Source organism: Anolis carolinensis, unplaced genomic scaffold (assembly GCF_035594765.1).
Source record: "Anolis carolinensis isolate JA03-04 unplaced genomic scaffold, rAnoCar3.1.pri scaffold_15, whole genome shotgun sequence".
Classification (NCBI taxonomy): Eukaryota; Metazoa; Chordata; class Lepidosauria; order Squamata; family Dactyloidae; genus Anolis; species Anolis carolinensis.
Window position 1 is genome coordinate 1650375 of NW_026943826.1, and position 13068 is coordinate 1663442.

At 44.0% G+C, this 13068-nt stretch overlaps 1 protein-coding gene across 2 annotated transcripts in view; it reads left to right on the plus strand.

Annotated features, from left to right (window-relative positions):
* Window positions 1–13068, plus strand: part of capzb (capping actin protein of muscle Z-line subunit beta) — a 92430-nt gene that overhangs the window by 78013 nt on the left and 1349 nt on the right. The window contains exons 6-9 of one of the 2 annotated variants that reach the window (XM_062965586.1): window positions 727–843; window positions 7782–7847; window positions 9219–9295; window positions 10954–11071. In XM_062965586.1, coding sequence (XP_062821656.1) covers window positions 727–843; window positions 7782–7847; window positions 9219–9295; window positions 10954–11059 — 366 coding nt within the window. In that variant the 3' untranslated portion in view covers window positions 11060–11071. The remainder of the gene's footprint in view (window positions 1–726; window positions 844–7781; window positions 7848–9218; window positions 9296–10953; window positions 11072–13068) is intronic. The other variant, XM_062965587.1, reaches the window with a different exon arrangement.

Genomic DNA, 13068 nt, shown 5'->3' on the forward strand with positions numbered 1-13068 from the left:
GCAATTGGATAAAAACAATTATTCCTCTCCCTCTAATTAGGACTTTATTTTTCTTTTCTTTTTGTTGTATCAACCTAGAGGCATGGATGAGGGGTAGTGCTGCCAAGTTTAGTGTTTCTGGGATGTGTAGTTTTGTTGTTTTGTCCCAGGCCAAAATTTCATATATATATATATATACAGTAGAGTCTCACTAATCCAAGCTAAACGGGCCGGCAGAAGCTTGGATAAGCGAATATCTTGGATTATAAGAACTGATCAAGGAAAAGCCTATTAAACATCAAATTAGGTTATGATTTTACAAATTAAGCATCAAAACATCATGTTATACAACAAATTTGACAGAAAAAGTAGTTCAATACGCAGTAATGTTATGTTGTAATTACTATATTTATGAATTTAGCACCAAAATATCACGATATATTGGAAACATTGACTACAAAAATGGCTTGGATTATCCAGAGGCTTGGATTAGTGAGACTCTACTGTAGATAGATTATATTGTCATAATTACACATAATTACTCCACTCTGGACCCGGAGTGGCAGTTATTCCTTGGGGGATATTGGCTCCTTTCATCCACTGGGACTTACAGCATTGGCTTGTAAACCTTTCTCCCCATTGGGACCCATGTCAGTGGGAGATACTGGAAGACAGGGCTTGCTGGGAGGGATGGGAATGCTGCTAGAAACTGACCGTGATGGTCCCTGACTCTGTCCCTTCCCCCAGGAGAAGTCCAGCGGCCGCACAGCGCATTACAAGCTGACCTCCACGGTGATGCTGTGGCTGCAGACAAACAAAACCGGCTCCGGCACCATGAACCTCGGCGGCAGCCTCACCAGACAGGTACGAGACCGGGGGCATTCGACCATTTCCAAACCCAGTTCTATGGTAGAGCATTTAGGTAAAGGTTTCCCCTGACTGACTCTGGGGGTTGGTGCTCATCTCCATTTCTAAGCCAAAGAGCCGGCATTGTCCATAGACACCTCCAAGGTCATGTGGCCACTGGCATGACGGCATGGAGCGCCAATGTTACCTTCCCACCAGAGTGATACCTATTGATCTACTCACATTGGCATGTTTTCGAACTGCTAGGTTGGCAGAAGCTGGAGCTAATAGTGGGCGCTCACTCCACTCCGGGGTTCAGCAGCTCAGCGCTTTAACACACTTCGCCACCGGGGCTCCTTTATAGAACCATTTAGGCTTCGCCCAAACCAGTGATGGCCAACCTATGACACGCGTGTCAGCACTGACACGCCTAGCCATTTTTGCTGACACGCTGCCGCATGCAGATTGATTGGATGACTAATGTCTTTTGCAGCCAAATTTGGTGTGATTTGGTCCAGTGGTTTTGTTGTTTACTCCATGGGAATTATATATATTTCTACTATTATTCTATTATTATTGTAGTATATTATCATATTATTACTATACAATCCGCATGCAGATTGATTGGATGACTAATGTCTTTTGCAGCCAAATTTGGTGTGATTTGGTCCAGTGGTTTTGTTGTTTACTCCATGGGAATTATATATATTTCTACTATTATTCTATTATTATTGTAGTATATTATCATATTATTACTATACAATCCGCATGCAGATTGATTGGATGACTTATGTCTTTTGTGGCCAAATTTGGTGTGATTTGCTCCAGTGGTTTTGTTGTTTACTCCATGGGAATTATATATATTTCTACTATTATTCTATTATTATTGTAGTATATTATCATATTATTACTATACAATCCGCATGCAGATTGATTGGATGACTAATGTCTTTTGCAGCCAAATTTGGTGTGATTTGGTCCAGTGGTTTTGTTGTTTACTCCATGGGAATTATATATATTTCTACTATTATTACATTATTATTGTAGTATATTATCATATTATTACTATACAATCCGCATGCAGATTGATTGGATGACTTATGTCTTTTGTGGCCAAATTTGGTGTGATTTGCTCCAGTGGTTTTGTTGTTTACTCCATGGGAATTATATATATTTCTACTATTATTCTATTATTATTGTAGTATATTATCATATTATTACTATACAATCCGCATGCAGATTGATTGGATGACTAATGTCTTTTGCAGCCAAATTTGGTGTGATTTGCTCCAGTGGTTTTGTTGTTTACTCCATGGGAATTATATATATTTCTACTATTATTCTATTATTATTGTAGTATATTATCATATTATTACTATACAATCCGCATGCAGATTGACTGGATGACTAATGTCTTTTGCAGCCAAATTTGGTGTGATTTGGTCCAGTGGTTTTGTTGTTTACTCCATGGGAATTACGCACATTACACATACACACACATACATATATAAAATCACTAGCTGTGCCCGGCCACGCGTTGCTGTGGCGAAGTCTGGTGGTATGGAAATAAAGTATTGAGGAATTGGTGGTAGTTAAGGTCAAGGGTAAAGGTTTTCCCCAGACATTAAGTCCAGTCGTGTCTGACTCTGGGGGTTGGTGCTCATCTCCATTTCTAAGCCAAAGAGCCGGCGTTGTCCGTAGACTCCTCCAAGGTCATGTGGGATGACTGCATGGAGCGGCAGCAATTGGATAAAAACAAATTAGATAATCTGTGGAAGAGGCCTAAGAGAGGCCTAAGTCTGCCTGTCCCCTCGGCTGAGTTGGTTGCTAGGAGACCAAGTGGGCAGAGATTAGCCCTGTAACTGGCAGCAATTGGATAAAAACAATTATTCCTTTCCCTCTAATTAGGACTTTATTTTTCTTTTCTTGGCTCTCGGGCCTTTGGCTTTGCTGCTCTGAGAAAGGCTCCCAGTTTGGTGCTGGAATGCGTTCCCACAGTCCTCGCGGCCGTCTCCCATGAAATTGGCTAAGGCTGGGGGTGCAGGGCAGACAAAAGCGGGGGCCGGAGCGTGACGGATTCAAGCGGGACAAAGAGGGGCCTTGGGGGCAGCCGTGGCCGCGTGGGGCCCCTTCCTTCGCAGGCGGCTTTGCCCCGAATGCCAGATGCTCCGGCCACAGAAAGGGCCGGTTTGCTTCCCAGTGGGAATTGTTTGGCTTCATCAGAAACAGGACCAGAGCTAGACAAAGAGACGGAGTCCATTTCCAGTTTCAGTGACTAGTGTGGATATCTTCTCCAGGCTGCAAAGTGGAAAGGAGACAGTCCCATCTTTGCCAAGGAAAACTGTCCTGGACGCACCTTGCCTCGCCTTTTCCTTTCCCTTCTCTGGCCCGTTTTCAGGGAATTCTGACTTCCTTCCTTCCTCACCTCCAGGACACATCCCTTAGAGCAGTGATGGCCAACCTATGACACGCGTGTCAGCACTGACACGCTTAGCCATTTTTGCTGACAGGCTGCCACATGCAGATTGATTGGATGACTATGTCTTTTGTGGCCAAATTTGGTGTGATTTGGTCCAGTGGTTTTGTTGTTTACTCCATGGGAATTATGCACATTACATATATATATACACACTAGCTTTGCCTGGCCATGCGTTGCTGTGGCTTATGCTTTCAGAGTGTTGTTCTTTATTTACTGTCCTGATTTTAGAGATTATATTGTTCTGTATTATTATACCACAGTAATTATTACATCTTATATTTATAATCTTATATTATCTGCTTAGAACTGGATTATATGAGGCCCCTTCTACACAGCTGTATAAAATGCACACTGAAGTGGATTATATGGCAGTGTGGACTCAAGATAATCCAGTTCAAAGCAGATAATATAAGATTATAAATGGGTTATATTGCTGTGTAGAAGGGCCTTGAGTCTACACTGCCATATACTGTAATCCAGTTAAAATCTATAATCTGTATTTTATAGGCAGTGTGGAAAAGGCCTAAGTGAGGCCTAACTCTGCCTGTCCCTTGGGCTGAGTGGGTTGCTAGGAGACCAAGTGGGCGGAGCTTAGCCTTCTAACTGGCAGCAATTGGATAAAAACAATTATTCCTCTCCCTCTAATTAGGACTTTATTTTTCTTTTTGTTGTATCAACCTAGAGCCGTGGATGATGGGTTGTGTTGTAAAATTTCAAGGTTGGGGGCCCTGTAGTTTTGTTGTTTTGTCCGCTGCCCTGATGCCATCACTCTTTTATATATATAGATATATACTAGCTGTCCTGGGTCCTGCTGCCAAGTATATACTCGCGTATATACGGAACTTCCTCTTCAGACGCAACAGGAATTAGTTCTGATTGTGATACAAAATGTGGGGAGTTGTGTTGGGTTGTGTGGAGGATTCCTCTCTTTCCTTTTCAGGAAAGCTTCGCTTTCGGTGCTTGAGCTTTTGGCCCAGAAAGAAGGCTTTGCTGAAAGTAAGAATGATGGCTCGCGTCTTTCTCCCACGAGACGGATGGCTGGGTCTGGGGAATTCCACACAATAAGGGGAGCAGATGGGGAAATGCCACAAAACAGCGGGGGATTCAAGAGTGAAGCTCCGTGATCCAGAGAAAAACCCCTCCGAATGCCTCTGTGTCTTTGGAACTGAGACGAGTCTCAATCTTTCTGGGTGAAAGATTTCTCCGTCCTCCTTTGCTTGAGAAAACCCGATAGTTGTGCGAAGTCGGTGATCAGCTGGAAGGGTATGCGGGGATGCCTCTCCTGCGTCTGGACTGAAATGGGATTCTTTGTGGGCGTCAAAGGGCTCCTTTTCAGAGGAACCATCCCGGGAGGACGGCTGGGTTTGTCCTTCCCCAAACGAACACAACATCTGGGCCGCCCGGGGCATTTTTGGCATTTTCTTTCCTCCCCTCCTTGTATTGTTTGGCAGGAACGTCAACATATTTGCTTTGTCTCCATCTCCGGCGGAGGGGTGCCCAGGTGCGGAGGCAGAAGGTGGGGCAAGGGGAGCGAGAGTGGGGAGAGTGGGGCGCCAATTCCCTTTTGTCTGCTCCAAATGACCGGCTAATTGGGGCTGGCACCTTGCCTTCCAGGCCCTGATCGAATCACACGCACTGCCAAGCTCCACAGAAGCAACTCTTTGACAGACAGCAAAGAGGGTTTAGGGCAGGGATGGCCAACCTGTGACACGCGTGTCAGCACTGACACGCCTAGCCATTTTTGCTGACACGCTGCTGTATGCAGATTGATTGGATGACTATGCCTTTTGTGGCCAAATTTGGTGTGATTTGGTGCATTGGTTTTGTTGTTTTATGCACATCTATATATATAAAAGGGTAATGGAATCACGGCACCGAACAAAACAATTAAACTAAACACCCCACAACCTCGAAAATTGACAGCACAACCTCTCATCCACGCCTCTACGTTCATACAACAAAAAGAAAAGAAAAACTAAGTCCTAGCCACAGCAATGCGTGGCCGGGCACAGCTAATCTATATATATAAAAGGGTAATGGAATCACGGCACCGGACAAAACAACTAAACTAAACGCCCCACAACCTCGAAAATTAGCAGCACAACCTCTCATCCACGCCTCTATGTTCATACAACAAAAAGAAAAGAAAAATAAAGTCCTAGCCACAGCAACGCGTGGCCGGGCACAGCTAGTCTATATATATATATATATATATATATATATATATATATATATATATGGGTAATGGAATCACGGCACCGGACAAAACAACTAAACTAAACGCCCCACAACCTCGAAACTTAACAGCACAACCTCTCATCCACGCCTCTACGTTCATACAACAAAAAGGAAAGAAAAACAAAGTCCTAGCCACAGCAACGCGTGGCCGGGCACAGCTAATCTGTATATATAAAAGGGTAATGGAATCACGGCACCGGACAAAACTACAAAACTACAGGCCCCCCAACCTCGAAATTTGACAACACAACCCATCATCCACTGCTCCAGGTTGATACAACAAAAAGAAAAGAAAAATAAAGTCCTAATTAGAGGGAGAGCAATAATTGCTTTTATCCAATTGCTGCCAGTTAGTGGGCTAAGCTCCACACATAGACCCCCTCTATCGTCACCACTTTCACAGTACACAAACAACCAAATGCATACTAAACATAAAGACAACCATACAACACACATTCAATACCACCACTACCTCAACATTTCTCACCAACACCACCAGACAACGCTACAGCAACATGTGGCCGGGCACAGCTAGTTGCATTATATATATATATATATATATATATATATATATATATATATATATGGGGCCTTTGGTGGCGAAGTGTGTTAAAGCGCTGAGCTGCTGAACTTGCAGACCGAAAGGTCCCAGGTTCAAATCCCGGTAACGGAATGAGCACCCGCTGTTAGCCCCAGCTCCTGCCAACCTAGCAGTTCGAAAACATGCCAATGTGAGTAGATCAATAGGTACCGCTCCGGCGGGAAGGTAACATTGGCGCTCCGTGCATTCATAGCCACATGACCTTGGAGGTGTCTACGGACAACGCCGGCTCTTTGGCTTAGAAATGGAGATGAGCACCAACACACAGAGTCAGTCACGACTGAACTTAACATCAGGGGAAAACCTTTATATATATATATATATATATATATATATATATATATGTGTGTGTGTGTGTGTGTGTGTGTGTGTGTGTGTGTGTGTGTGTGTGTGTATAATATCATTCTATTATTATTCTATTATTATTGTAGATTATCATATTATTACTATTATATTATTCATTATTCATGGCTACATTGAAACTAGAATAGAGAGAAATCAGCGTTGAAACCATAGATTGTTGTACATGGAAATAAGAGTAGTGAATAGTTTTTGATTTCTTAAATACAGTTCTATATTACAATTATATATTTTTGTTATTTAAACTATACATATTGCAATTTTTTTACATATTTTTTTTCTCAAAGTGATACACCACCCAAGGGTTTTTTTGGTGAATTTTGACACACCAAGTGCAAAAGCTTGCCCATCATTGGTTTAGGGGGAGATCATGGGATCCAAGAGTCGGAAGGGACCCCCAAAGGCCATCCAGTCCAACCCCATTGTGGTAGGAAGACACCATCAAAGCCCTCCTGGCAGATGGCATCTCTTTTCTTATTATTTGAATCTCTTGCTTTATGTCTGAGTTTCTGGAGCCACAGAAAATAATCCCAATCCGCCTTCTACGTGACTTCACTTTGGATATTTAGTGACCGCTGTCGTGTCATTTTCAGCAAAGGTCCTTAGGAGAGAAGAGTTGTCTATTGTTTCCAAATGCCGGCTGAGATCTTTTGGCACGGCACCCAGTGTGCCCATCACCACCGGGACCACGTGCACTGGTTTCTACCATAGTCTTGCAGTTCAATCTTGAGGTCCTGATAGCGGCTGAGTTTTTCCTGTTGCTTTTCGTCAATGCGACTGTCACCTGGGATGGCGACATCAATGATCCAAACCTTGTTCTTTTCCACAACTGTGATGTCTGGTGTGTTGTGTTCCAGAACTTTGTCAGTCTGGATTCGGAAGTCCCACAGTATCTTTGCGTGCTCATTTTCCAAGACTTTTGCAGGTTTATGATCCCACCAGTTCTTTGCTGCTGGGAGGTGGTACTTGAGGCATAAGTTCCAATGAATCATTTGGGCCACATAGTTGTGCCTCTGTTTGTAGTCTGTCTGTGCAATTTTCCTACAGCATTATTATTGACACAACGATGTTGTATGACACAGCAAACAAGATAGATATGCTGGATTTCGTTTCACAAAATCACAAGTCCCAAGTGTCTAGGACTGTGTGATGTATTTTCGGATCATTATTATTATTATTTTCTTTTCAAACTCAACAGGCAAAGAAAGGTGTGTTCTTCATTTACCCGTCATAGTCGGCATTCTCCTCCTAACCTCGTCTCTCTTTTCCTCTTTGCAGATGGAGAAAGACGAGACGGTGAGCGACTCTTCCCCACACATAGCCAACATCGGGCGTTTGGTAGAGGTAGGCCTCTTTCTATCCTGATGCTAACAATCCCAATTGTCCTGCGAAACCTATAATGTGTTGTCGAAGGCTTTCATGGCCGGGATCACAGGGTTGTTGTATGTCTTTCGGGCTGTGTGGCCATGTTCCAGAAGCATTCTCTCCTGACGTTTCGCCCACATCTATGGCAGGCATCCTCAGAGGTTGTGAGGCATGGATAAACTAGGCAAGGAAGGTTAATATATATCTGTGGAGAGTCCAGGGTGTGGCAAGAGTCCCACTTGCCTCGTTTCCAACAGACCTCCCAACCTCTGAGGATGCTTGCCATAGGTGTGGGCAAAATGTCAGGAGAAAATGCTTCTGGAACATGGCCAGACAGCCCGGCTTCGACAACTCGCTCTGTTCTTAGGCCGGTTTCCATTTGATGGATGAATACTGCCCTCTTCTGGCCTATGATGTGCAGGATGTTTCTGTTTCATTCCTTCACGCTTCTGTGGTCTCCTCTGGGGAAAATAAAATTATTATTGTTATTATTATTATCCTACATTCGTATAATATTTGCAACCAGCGGGCGTTTCATGAAACATTGGAATGAGGGGTTTCTTTACACTCCTTCAGATGCAACAAAGGCTTCTCCAGATGTCCTTGGGTCGGCCTTTTCATGGCATTGACCTCTTGTCTTCTGAATCCTTTCATGATCACTGTTGTGTTTCAGTCCGATGATGAAGGGGGTTTGGGGTTTTGCAGGCTGACCAAAGCAATGCCGAAGAGAGAAATCTCGAAGGCTCTGATGTTGGAAATGGTGAATTGTCAGGGAGGCCTCAGGATAGTGAGGAAACAGAAACTAATGATAAGGGTTCAAACATCAACAAGTTCCAGGTGTTTCGGGCAGTGACTCAGAGGAGTCTCCCTTAGATAGAGATACAAGGTTAAGATTAAAGGTTCGTCCCAGATGCTTGCTTAGGATAGCTGGCAAATGTATGGGAATTCAAGGGCAGAGAAATGCCTTTTTGGCTTGTAAACATGGGTATATACAGGAGAAACAGAGAGAGATTTCAGATGAAGCAACATTGATTTCTGAAAGCACATATCCTGCCTTGTCTGAGGATTTTTGTTTACGTTCATGCCTGGAATCTCTGTGTTGGATTTTATGCTGAAGTTCATGTTGCCTTGTTTTGAGGACTAATTCCCTATATCAGAGAATTGGGACTATATTCTGCAAATTGCTTTTACCTCTGGATTATAGCTTTTTTGACTGACTGCCTTTGCATTTGAATGTTTGCCTTTTTTACTACTTTTTATTCAGACTTTGCTCTCTTTTATCAATAAACGGTTTAAACCTTTTGGTCTTTGGAGCAGACCCCTAATCTCCTCTCTTTCTCCCCTTTGTAGGACATGGAGAATAAAATCAGGAGTACGCTGAACGAGATCTATTTCGGGAAAACGAAGGACATCGTCAATGGGCTGAGGTAATGGCCGGAACCCCACCGTTCCTCTTTTTCTCCCAAACCACAGAAGAGAAGAACCACTTCCATGGAGTCTCTTCCCTTTTTAAAAAATTGGCTCCCTGACGCCCACATTTATCGGAAATCCTCACCACTTGGACCCCAGTCCTTGCCTTGCAAAGCTGCCATATGCATTTCCGTCATGGCCAGTGCCTCCAGTTTCTGTTTCCTTCTTTTGCCCTGTCCCTTGCTTCACAATGTCGACATCTGCAACTACCGTATTTCTCAGATTCTAAGACATCATCACCAACCAAAAAAATCGTATTTTTAGAGATGTTCATATGGGTCTTAGAATCGAAGAAATACAGTATGTGAACATTTTCCTTTCTCCAGCTCTGAGAAGGAGGTCTGCTTTCTCCCTTCTCCAGTTCTGGGAAGGAGGCCTACATTTTCTCTTCTATAACTCTGAGAAGGAGGCCTGCTTTCTCCCTTCTCCAGCTCTGAGGAGGCTGGCTTTCTTCTCCAGCTCTGAGAAGGAGGCCTGCTTCCCCACTTCTCCAGCTCTGAGGCTTCCTTTCTCCAGTTGAAGAGGCCTGCTTCCTCACTTCTCCAGCTCCGAGAATGAGCCTTTCATCCTCCCTTCTGTAGCTGAGGAGGCCTGCTTTCTCCCTTCTCCAGCTCTGAGAAGGAGGCCTGCTTCCTCACTTCTCCAGCTCTGAGGTTTCCTTTCTCCAGTTGAAGAGGCCTGCTTCCTCACTTCTCCAGCTCCGAGAAAGAAGCTTGGTTTCTCCCTTCTCCAGCTCTGAGAATGAGCCTTTCATCTTCCCTTCTGTAGCTGAGGAGGCCTGCTTTCTCCCTTCTCCAGCTCTGAGAAAGAGACCTATTTTCTACAATTCCGAGAGGGAGGCCTACATTCCACCTTCTCCATCTCTGAGAGGGAGGCCTGCTTTCCCCTTTCTCCGAGGAGGCCTGTTTTCTCCCTTCTCCAGCTCTAAGAAGGTGACCTACATTCTCCTTTCTCCAACTTCAAGAGGGAGGCCTGCTTTCTCCCTTCTAAAGCTCTGAGAAGGAGGCTTGCTTACTCCAGCTGTGGATCCTCCTTTCTGGATGCAAATGCACCTTTTCGTGACACCCTCTTTCCTTCCTTCCTTCCTTCCTTCCTTCCTTCCTTCCTTCCTTCCTCCTTCCTTCCTTCTTTCCTTTCTTCCCTCCCTCCCTCCTTCCTTCCTTCTTTCCTTCCTTCTCTCCTTCCTTCCTTCCTTCCTTCCTTCCTTCCTTCCTTCCTTCCTTCCATCCATCCATCCATCCTTCCTTCCTTTCTTCCTCCCTCCCTCCCTCTTTTCTTTCCTTCCTTCCCTCCTTCTTTCCTTTCATCTTTTCTTCCTTCCTTCCTTCCTTCTTTTCTTCCTCCTTTTATTCCTTCCTTCCTTCTTTCCTTTCTTCTTTCTTCCCTCCCTCCCTCCCTCCCTCCCTCCTTTCTTTTCTTCCTCCTTTTATTCCTTCCTTCCTTCCTTCCTTCCTTCCTTCCATCCATCCATCCATCCATCCATCTTTTCTTCCTTCCTTCCTTCTTTCCTTCCTTCCTTCCCTCCCTCCCTCCCTCCCCCGCGTGGGCCTTGGTGCCTGTCCTCTTCTGACTCTTCTTTCTCCCTTCTCCCTTTCCCGCACTGGCCCTCCTCTAGATCTATTGACGCTCTCCCCGACAACCAAAAGTATAAGCAGTTGCAGCGGGAGCTCTCCCAGGTCCTGACCCAGCGCCAGATGTACATCCAGACCGATGATAACTAAGGGCCACCCCAGGTACCCCGGTGCCACCCGCCCGGCCTGCCGGAGGGACTAAACCCCCTCAAAGCCCCTAACGCTGCCCCAGGGGGATCCGCATGCGCACCCACCACTAACCCCTAACCCCCTGACCCGCTTCCCTTCGAGGCCTTTCCCTCGCCCGCCGTGGGTTTTGCTCCCCTTGCACTTGACATGTTCAGCCTGGTGTGTGGTTGGTTTGGCTCTTGGTCTGAACACGCTTTGGACAGGTCAGGATGCTCAGCAGCCAGGGCTGTGTGTGGGCCGCCTTCGGATGACTACTATCACCCCACTTATCCCCAGAGGCGGCTGGAAGTGAATGGGTTTGAGGCATGGAGATTGGATCTCAGTCGGTTTGCTGTGGTTTGCAGTACTCTTTTGGTTCTGTTTTTTCTGGATCTCTATGGAGACCGGAATCTGGCAAAAGGCCTTTTGTTATTATTTTCAACTGCAGCTCCCCAAATCCCCCGTCAGAGCGGCTTAGAATACAATAAGCAATGGGAGTCAGAAGGCTTAGAATACAGTAGACTTACTTGATTTATATCCCACTTTTCTCCGCAGCAGAAACCAGAGCAGCTTAGAATACAATATACTTTCTTGATTTATATCCCGCTTTAACCCAATGGGAGCCAGAAGGCTCCCGAAGGCTTAGAATACAATATACTTGATTTATATCCCACTTTTCCCAGTGGGAGTCAAGAGCTTAGGATACATTATACTTAATTGATTTATATCCCACTCAGGATACAATATACTTGATTTATATCCCACTTTTCCCAGTGGGAGTCAAGAGCTTAGGATACATTATACTTAATTGATTTATATCCCACTCAGAATACAATATACTTTATTTACATCCCACTTTTCTCAGTGGGAGTCAAGAGCTTAGGATACATTATGCTTAATTGATTTATATCCCACTCAGGATACAATATACTTGATTTATATCCCACTTTTCCCAGTGGGAGTCAAGAGCTTAGGATACATGATGCTTAATTGATTTATATCCCACTCAGGATACAATATACTTGATTTATATCCCACTTTTCCCAGTGGGAGTCAAGAGCTTAGGATACATTATGCTTAATTGATTTATATCCCACTCAGAATACAATATACTTGATTTATATCCCACTTTTCCCAGTGGGAGTCAAGAGCTTAGGATACATTATGCTTAATTGATTTATATCCCACTCAGGATACAATATACTTGATTTATATCCCACTTTTCCCAGTGGGAGTCAAGAGCTTAGGATACATTATGCTTAATTGATTTATATCCCACTCAGAATACAATATACTTGATTTATATCCCACTTTTCCCAGTGGGAGTCAAGAGCTTAGGATACATGATGCTCAATTGATTTATATCCCACTCAGGATACAATATACTTGATTTATATCCCACTTTTCCCAGTGGGAGTCAGAAGGCTTAGAATACAATATACTTACTTGATTTATATCCCACTCAGAATACAATATACTTGATTTAGATCCCACTTTTCTGAGTGAGAGTCAAGAGCTTAGGATACAGTAGACTTACTTGATTTATATCCCGCTTTTCTCTGCAGCGGGAACCAGAGCGGCTTAGAATACAATATACTTACTTGATTTATATCCCACTTTTCCCAATGGGAGTCAATGAGCTTAGAATACATTTATATCCCACTCAGGATACAACATATTTACTTGATTTATATCCCGCTTTTCCCAATGGGAGTCAGAAGGCTTAGAATACAATATACTTACTTGATTTATATCCCGCTTTTCCCAATGGGAGTCAAGAGCTTAGGATACATTATGCTTAACTGATTTATATCCCACTCAGAATACAATATACTTGATTTATATCCCACTTTTGTCCACAGTGGGAACCAGGGCTCAGAATACAATATACTTGATTTATATCCCACTTTTGTCCACAGTGGGAACCAGGGCTCAGAATACAATATACTTGATTTATATCCCACTTTTGTCCACAGTGGGAACCAGGGCTC